Source organism: Bison bison, unplaced genomic scaffold, assembly GCF_000754665.1.
Source record: "Bison bison bison isolate TAMUID 2011002044 unplaced genomic scaffold, Bison_UMD1.0 scf7180017864533, whole genome shotgun sequence".
NCBI classification, from domain to species: domain Eukaryota; kingdom Metazoa; phylum Chordata; class Mammalia; order Artiodactyla; family Bovidae; genus Bison; species Bison bison.
Genome location: NW_011495082.1, coordinates 2,692,901 through 2,702,505, shown reverse-complemented (window position 1 = coordinate 2,702,505; position 9,605 = coordinate 2,692,901). Strand labels below are relative to the sequence as shown.

The window sequence follows — 9,605 nt, the reverse complement described above, 5'->3', positions numbered from 1 at the left end:
CAGGGCTGATCTCCTTCAGAATGGACTGGTTGGATCTCCTTGCAGCCAAGGGACTCTCAAGAGTCTTCTCCAACACCACAGTTCAGAAGCATCAATTCTTCGGTGCTCGGCCTTCTTCATAGTCCAACTCTCACATCCATACATGACCACAGGAAAAACCATAGCCTTGACTAGATGAACCTTTGTTGGCAAAGTAATGTCTCTGCTTTTTAATATACTATCTAGGTTGCTTAGCCTACTATATTTTTCTGCTTTGAGCCATCTTAAATATCTTCATGTCCCAGGAAGGCCTGTTCTACTCTATTAGATCTGAGAAATCCTTTGTTTCATTCAAACTTTCATTCTGTAATTTTTGGAACCTTTGTTTCCTCCAAACTTCTTTTCCCTAAACAAAGCAATGCCAAAATACTTGGTATCCCAGTACTGAAAGATGAAGTTTGGCAAGCATCAGTATAATATCGAGAAAATAGTGGCAGTTAGGACTATTCTTTTTACTTTTTTTTTCTTTTTTAAGCTTTTTATTTTGTATTGGGATAACATACCAAACCCCTGTTTAAAATGCCGAAGTATATGAAATTTTTAGAACTTGAGGTTTGGGCAATGAATGAAAAACAAAATGGTCTAGCCAATATGTCTGGATACAGGCCAGGCTAATAGTATATTCTAGTCTTTTATTTTTAAATTTGAACGTTTGTTTTTACTCTATAAGAGGTAATTTTACAATGAAATATGGCTTTGTGAATAGCTACTTTTTCTGGACCACACAAGTTTTTTGGCACTCAGGATAAATGATAGTTTGAGCTTTCAATTCAACTTACAGTACTATGCTGAAAGGAAATTAAAATATGTATTTAATAGAACAAGACAGTAACAATGATGTTCTACAGATCTGTGTCATTTATGAAGAAGAGGGATCCAACTAGAGAAGTTTATGAATCTCCAAAATAATCAATAAATGAAGATCTCATCTTAGAACTATGGATATAATCTTTCTGATACTTTACTGAAAGTGAAACACATTCACCAATTCTCTAAAGGCAAAATTTCTCTTCACCCCAAATAAATCTTCCTTATAGGCCATTTAAATAGAATTAAGCTGGTTTGTAATGTTTCCAGAATAAACTCATTAACGTTAAGTCTATTAGGAAATGATATTAAAGCATTTAATTGCTTGTGCATATTAAATATACTTAAAATTTATGAAAATAAATATCTTGAAATTGAATAGATATTCTGCAAAAACAGAAAAGTGAATGTGGACTTAATACAAATCCATCAGGTGGTGTAGACATACAATACTACAATATGTAATGTGTACCTCTAGGAAGCATATGGAAATTCTAGGATAGAGAATCTAGACAAAACAAAGGCAAAAATCTGTTTTTAGTAGCATGTGTGGAATTGTTAACAGATTATAAATGGCAATTTAATTTTTTTAGACAATATCATTGGATGAAATATTGTATCCATGATAATGATGAGAAATTTACTGCAATAGGCATGGTGTTTTGTTGGCCGAGGCATTCACCCCCAAGAGAAAAATGCGTATTTGAACGTGTGTCTTTACACTTTCAGAATAACATGTTTCAAACTTGCCTGACTGACAGCTGCCAATTATCAAAAGTTTCTGTGAAAGGAAGAACCAGTTAACAATTTAACACTAATTAGGAGCATAAACAAAACTAATGATTAAGTAAACTTAATTAAGTCCCAAAGTCCTGGAACCTAGCCTTGACTTTTGTTTTCTCAAAAGCTTCTGTAAGGATTTTTATGTTTTAGATTTTATGGCTAGACAATACTAAGAAGGAAAACTTGAAACTATTTTGGAAGTCAGGTAAGTGTTTTTATAGAAACCTTGCCTTTATTCTCACACAATATCTATGCAAGACTGTCTAATACATTTGCTGGAACGGAACAAAATTGGTGGAATGAAATGGGTCCAATTCAGAAAAATGAATCCAGGCTTAACTTTGTAAGGTAATTTTTTTTTCAAAACAGGGTTCCTCAGGACAGTTTGAATGGGAACTCGAGTGATTAGTTAAATTCTAATTTTCTGTGTGTTCTGTACTAGGGGGAAAGAATTGAAAGAAAGAAACCATGAAAAATATATACATACTTGGGGAGACTTTGGATTACATATACAAATAGGTAATTTTTTTCCAGAAAAATATTAAACCACAGAGACATAAAACTTCAAAGATGTGGTTTTAAAAACAGCCATTGTACTTTCTCTCTTCAGTTATTTTAAAAAGCGAGACAAACTTCATGAAGTAGGATGAGCTAGTTTCTGTCATTCTAACATCTAGTCTATTTCAGAAGGCAGAAGTTTCTGTTAAGTAAGAGGTGCTGGGTCTAGTGTTCTTTGATTTACAAACTGCTGGATTGGTTTTGTCCTTCTTTAACCCCATTTTTCCTGTATTTCATTTCCCTGAGGAGAACACCTGTGTTCGCTTGGTGCTGCTTAAATAGAACCACTGCCAAGATTCTGTCATGTGATGGGCATGACGATTTTACTCCCTGTCTGTGATTCAGCCACAGGCCTGCCTGAGATGGCATGTCCTTTACGGAAATTGTGCCTTGTCCATTTCTGATTTCACAGTAACTCATATGGCCCATGGAACACAGTGGATGCTCAGTAAATGTTTTCTGAATAAATCAAGTTGTTTAACAAAGCTTATAGTAGACTTCACTTAAACCTGGGCAAGAGGTTTCAAGGGCTAATGCTGTCCATTAGAAATTTCTGTGATGGTGGAAAGACTGTATATCTGCCGTGTGACTAACATGGTCATCACTAGCCACAGGTGGCTACTGAACATTTGAAATGTAACTAGTGCAACTCAAGAACTGAATGGTTAATTTCACCAAACTTTTATTAATTCAAAATGTAAATAGCCACAAGTGACTAGTGGCTAGATAGCTTTAAAGGGTCCTGCTCCACATGTCCGTCAGCCATGCCCCTCCCCCGGCCAGAGGACATGTCCTCCAGGGCCCGTGCTCTCCCTTAGAGAACCTGCTTTGGATGCCCAGAGCACCGGAGTTTCCCACCCAAACAGTCTGTGCTCACTTCCAGGCATGCATGGCCTCTTCCCAGCAGGGCAACCCCTGTTGCTGGTGGACACATCCTGTACCAGAGGAGTTTCCGGAGGGGGACAGTTTGCTGCAAGGGTGGCGGGGTGGAAGAGTGTGGCCAAGGGCTTAGACAAGCAGCTGGACTGTCCGACCATATGTACGCGGCTCCTTGCAGTGCAGGAGGCTGGGACTGGAAGCTAGGGGTGGAGTGGGAAACTCCCTAAGCTACCATGTTCCAGCATCTATATTTAGCAGTTTAGTGATTTTATTACAAAATACATGCAAGAAATAAACTCTTAGTACATCATACGCATGCGTGCATGCTAAGTTGCTTCAGTCATGTCTGACTCTTTGTGACCCTATGAGGCTCCTCTGTCCAGGGGATTCTCCAGGCAAGAATACTGGAGTGGGTTGCTGTGCCTTTCTCCAGGGAATCTTTCCAATACAGGGATTGAACCCACGTCTCTTAAGTCTCCTGCATTGGCAGGTGGGTTCTTTACCATTGGGGCCTTCTGGGAAGCCCACATCATATGCAGTATGATCCAATGAGTTCATCTGTTCAGGGCCCCAAATATTTACCGAGCACTTACTGTGTTCCAGGCACTTATTCTAAGCACAAGAGATATAGCAGTGAACAAAACAGAGTCTTTGGCTTTCATGGGGCTTATATTCTCTTATCTTGAGCAAGATAAAAAGCAAATAAGCTAAATAAATGCAGATGCACGTGTGTGTAAGAAAAAATAAGGCATCCTGCAAGGACAGAGAGTGACAGAAGCGTTCTTTTAAATAGGTTGTGTGGAGAACACCTTTCTGAAGAAATCACTTTTGAAGAAAGACCTAAAAGAAAGCAAGAAGCAATGGAATATCTGGGGAAAGGGTTTCTCAGCTAGGGAATAGCAGATGCGAAGGCCCTGAGATGGGGACATCCCTGCCCTGTTCCAGAGAGCGCAAGGTCAGTCTCCTTGGAGTGCAGTGAAGCTGAAAGGAGGTGGCTTGAGTTCAGATCATGCTGGACTATATAGGCTAAACTAGGAACTCAAGATTTACTCTGAGTTTCACGGGAAGGCATTCCATCAAAGCTGTGATATTTGCATTTTAGAAAGAATCACTATAGCTGCTTTTGGGAGAATAGGTGGCAGGGTGCAAGGGTGGAGGCAGGAAGACAGTTCCAGTGGCTCTTGCAGTAATTCAGGTGGCAAAGGCAGGGACTTTGATAATGCTCTCCATGTTGTCTCAGTGGGAAGACACAAATTTAAAATGACACAATGAGCTTCTTTCAATCCTGGCAGTTTCGCTCTGCAGCTGCATGGGTGACCTCATTTGGAAATAATGTCTACAGTCTAAATTGGAGATCTTCATGATTGTGAGTCCAGGATTGAAAGGACCTTCTACTTACCCCCCTGAAGACACTAGAACTGGCCACGTTAGCCTCATAGAAGCGATTATACCTCTATTGACACACCCTGACTTGTAGACACCCATGGAGCCCGGACTACAGTCCATGGGGTTGCAAAGAGTCAGACACGATTGAGCAACTGAGCATGCACGGAGCCTGGACTCACTGCATCACAACAGTCCATGGTTCTGCTCACAGCACTGCTGTTTCCATGCAAAGGCCTTATGGATTCTTCTTGGTGTGACATGAATCTCTTCATTTAGACATGAATACAAAACCACTCTTTAGAACTTTTCAAGCCTTCCTGTCCCATCGCTTCTTCCTCTGCTAAGGCTTTTGGGTCAAGGAGAAGGAGTGGTCACACTGTGGAGGAGGGGATGGATTAAACTACCCATGTTTTCCCATTACAAAGTCAGTCTCCTCCAAATAGCCAGCTTGAAGTAGCTTCTATAGAGAGGAGCAGAAAGACTTTCCCTCCGTCTTTTCAAAACCGCCTATAAAAGACAAGTAAAAACCTTAAAAAAAAAAAAAAAAAGGGAAAGAGCAGTTTTGTACATACATTTCTATGCCTTTTCTAAAGGTTTTGTTATATTAATTTTTTGTATTTTTTGAGTCACTCACTGTGATGTGAAATTTTTTTTTCCTTCTCACTTTCCTCCAAGGACATAATATTATTGCAGGCTTTCTACTAAAAGATAAAATTACTGCCACAAGTAGCGCGAAGTCACGGAGAGATCATATTCCAGATTGAATAGTTTCTGAACAAAGAAGATGCTTTTTAAAGATTCTACTAAATGTGACTTTTCAAGGGCCAGTGTAGGCAGTCTAGACGCTAAAATTACTTAGTCCATCTGCAAATGGGAGGGGCCATGGCTCTCTGAGAAGACCTCTAGCTATACATAGGGCGGTGGGCTGACAGTATGAAAGAGCTTAATGAGGGTCAACCTTCAGAAACACTAGTTCACTTTCCTGTCCTATCACCTTGATTCTCCGTGACTTTCACATGTGAAATATTATGTGGAAACATTTTTAAATGTTGTATTTATCTTGTGGTTTCAGTGTTTCAAAGTCCTCTCACATTTATTGCAGTAAAACATATATGAAAGCATCTTGTAAATTGCAAAGCACTATGCAAATGGAAGTTGTTAGAATTGTTACTGTCTCATTTCTTTTTTTTCATAAAATCTTAGGAAAGGCAGGTGTTAATACAACCCTCATCATATAAAAAAGAAATTGGGACAAGATCAGAAGATGTTAACTCTGTGTCCTTTTAGTGAATGATTTGGGGATTACAGAGAGCCAGTTAAACATTCTTTGTATCAACTTTCTTCTAACTATAAAACAGGTTTGATGGTAAATCTGTTTATGAATAGAAGAAGGATGCTGTGAAGCCACAAGGGAAGTGACATAATCCAATTTGCATTTGCAAAGACACGGAGAATACATTACAGAAGAAAAAAGCTGGAGGCAGAAGAACCAGTTAGTAGGCAGTTGCAGTAGGTCAAGAGAGAGAAAATGCTGAGGCTCGGTGAGGTTGGCATACATTGGGATGCAGAGAAGTGGAGGCATTGAAAAGACATTTTGAAGTTCGTGTTTGCAGTTCTTGTGATGGATAAGGGGAGGGGAGTTAAAGGAGAGGTATCTGGATGTAATTGGATTGTTGGTGGTGCCCTGTCCTAAGATATAAAACAGAGGAGGAGGTAAAGTTTAGGGAAAGAAGATAATAAGTTATAGTTTGGACATGTTGGGTTTGGGGGGCATGTGATAGAAGTTCAGTAAGTAGTTGGCTCTAAGAGTCTGGCATAGAGGATAACAGATCTTAGCTGAAAATCTAAGTTTGGAAATCAGCATATTGATGGTAAGTGAAGATTACACTACCAAATTGTGTGGAACAGAAGAAGATGTCTTGTGAACCAGCTTAAATAATTCACAAAAGCTTTTTGTGTGTATCTATGTTCATTTTTCTGGAGAGTGAGAGCATAGTTTTGTTTTGTTTTTTCAGATTCTCAAAGGCGTCAGTGCCTCCAAAAGAAAAAAAACAAGAAAACCAACATTGAGAACTCCCAGTATAAAGTGACCAGAGAGGAGAGCCTAGGACCAAATGCTGAAAAACACACATTTGAAAAAATAAACTTATTAATTTGTTTCTCTTTTGGCTGTGCTGGGTCTTGGTTGCTGTGCATGGGCTCTTTCTAGTTGCTGTGTGTGGGCTCTTTCTAGTTGTGATGAGCAGGGACTACTCTGTAGTTGCGGTGCCAGGGCTTCTCCTTGAGGTGGCTCCTCTTATTGCAGAGCCTGGGCTCTGGGAAGTGTGGGATCAGTAGCTGTGGCACACGGGCTTAGTTGCCCTGCAGCAAGTGGGATCTTCCTGGACCAGGGATCGAACCCATGTCCCCTGCACTGGCAGATGGATTCTTAACTGCTGGACTACCAGGGAACCCCCTGAAACACACACATTTTAAAGAAATAGTTTTATAAGGATATTGTGAAAGAGTGACCAAATGGGTGAAAAGTAGTCTAGAATCATGTAAGTCAAGGGGTGACAATGTTTCAGGAATACCGGCATTGCCAACGAGGTCAAATATTGCCAAAAGCTCAAATAGAAGAAGGATGGAAAGGGTCCATTGGGTTCATATCTTCAGGGTTACTATGACCTTGTCAAGAGTGATTTAAAATGAACTGGTGGGAGCAGAATTCCTCACATCAGGGGGCAAATGAGAGGTGAAATGGGGGACTCTCAAACTTTAAAATAAGAAAAGCCTAGGCCTTAGCTAATTCCAAGGTTAACAACTAGGATTGGTTTCATATTTTTCAAAATTGGTAAATCAGCTTTCAACCTTTCTTGTACTCACATTCTCCTTTCATTTTTCTTGGAAATCCTGCTTATTTCCCCCTATTATTTAGTGACATTCTGTTTCCTCTTGAAAGAAAAGTCAGAAAAAAATCTGCATGCAAAACATTGTCCTTAAGCCTACGTATAAAGTAAAAGCAGTAGACTTTTTGTTGGGTTCTAATAACAAACTTACAGATGTATGTTTTCATAGCGACAAGATAGCACTCAAATAATAGTTGAACTGAATTCAGTTATATTGAGGGGATCACCCAGCTTAATATTGCAGAGAAACTCTGTAACTTCAGAGTTTAAATCCTGCCCAAACTACTTATTGTAATTATCAATCAAATGGTTTGAGGAGAGCATCCTCGTAAACCAGAAACTGAGTCTTTCATTTTTTGAAAGATTGCTTTGGCATCATAGACAAAACAGTGTTAAAGATAACTTTTTAAAGATAAAACTATTTGGTGAAATGGATGAAGATTATGCTGAAAATGTAGTTTGTTTCCCTTGATAACACAAAGCTTTAAGAAGACACTTTTTCTATGAAGTCTGTTATGATGGAATTGAAATTTCTTCCCTCTCTCCACCTATCACCATCTCAGTTCATTAAGTATTTTGTCCTTATTTTTTTATATGTCTACTTTTCTTCACTATTATCTGAAGCCTCTTGGGAGCAGGTACTATATCATATCATCTTTATATTCCCAATCTCTAGCCCATGGGATGTAATAAATGTGTTGAATGAATGAATGAATGATTTTTTAGTATTTACCCAAATGTATCTGTTAGTCACATTTTGAGTTTCCACTAGTGTAATAAGAATTGGAATTTTCTGTTGTCGTTAGAGATGACTATTTTTCCCACAATGCATTTGGATTATTATTAATAAGACAATGGGAAAGAAAATGTCACAATTCATTTGAGATGCAAAGAGCAAATAAACAGCAGTTAAATAACAGACATTAAATGTTGCACATATGTCAAGTAATAACAAGGAAAATTTTCCTGGAACTTGAAACACTGATGAGGGAGATTGTTACAGCATCAGAATTTTTTTAGCCTAAAAGGAGTCTGATACAAATTAATCGTTATGTGTATTAAAAGAAAGAAGAGAACAATGAAATGATATCATTAGTTCTACTGACAGAAGACTCCATGGCTTCAGAGCTTGTTATCTGACATTTTACAAGAGTGATTGGAATGCATATGGCTGGGAGGGGTTGCACCAGCTACACTTTTGTAGCTTCCTACCTCCCTCTGGGACCACAAGTGCATCCCTTTCAGGAAGGACTTACTTCTACACTAAAAGAAAACATAGTTCAACAAAGAACAAGACACATACCCACCACTGGGTGAGTTCATTGCATTGAACATTTATTTATTTGTCCAACTCTAAATCACTACAGATGGTGACTGCAGCCATGAAATTAAAAGACGCTTACTCCTTGGAAGGAAAGTTATGACCAACCTAGATAGCATATTCAAAAGCAGAGACATTACTTTGCCAACAAAGGTTCATCTAGTCAAGGCTATGGTTTTTCCTGTGGTCATGTATAGATGTGAGAGTTGGACTGTGAAGAAGGCTGAGCGCCGAAGAATTGATGCTTTTGAACTGTGGTGTTGGAGAAGACTCTTGAGAGTCCCTTGGACTGCAAGGAGATCCAACCAGTCCATTTTGAAGGAGATCAGCCCTGGGATTGCTCTGGAAGGAATGATGCTGAAGCTGAAACTCCAGTACTTTGGCCACCTCATGCAAAGAGTTGACTCATTGGAAAAGACTCTGATGCTGGGAGGGATTGGGGGCAGGAGGAGAAGGGGATGACAGAGGATGAGATGGCTGGATGGCATCACTGACTCAATGGACGTGAGTCTGAGTGAACTCCGGGAGTTGGTGATGGACAGGGAGGCCTGGCGTACTGCGATTCATGGGGTCGCAAAGAGTCAGACACGACTGAGCGACTGATCTGATCTGATCTGATCTTTAGTCATAATGAAAGGGGCAATGGAATTTTCAAAGTGATTCTGATTTAATTATGGCAATGATGCATGGACATACAAAACCTCTTTTTTACATTCTAAAAGCCTTTATTTAATATGGCAAGATGTACTTGGTTAAAAAAACTAAATTTGTATAACATGCACCCCAAAATTCTTGTGGAATTTTTAGAATATGGAATGATGGTTTTAGCAATTATGCAAAATACTTAATTGTAGAGTCACCAAGTTATACATCTCTGCAATACTTAAGAGACTTTACTAAAAAGTGTCAAGAAATGACAGTGGTTTTTCATTTATTATGTTACT

General features: G+C 39.1%; 1 protein-coding gene across 1 annotated transcript in view; it reads left to right on the top strand.

Moving 5' to 3' along the window:
* LOC104982568 overlaps positions 1 to 6,608 on the top strand; it is a 210,819-nt gene extending 204,211 nt beyond the window's left edge. The window contains exon 7 of the mRNA XM_010831995.1: positions 6,468 to 6,608. Coding sequence (XP_010830297.1) covers positions 6,468 to 6,542 — 75 coding nt within the window. The 3' untranslated portion in view covers positions 6,543 to 6,608. The remainder of the gene's footprint in view (positions 1 to 6,467) is intronic.
* Positions 6,609 to 9,605: the final 2,997 nt, after the last annotated feature.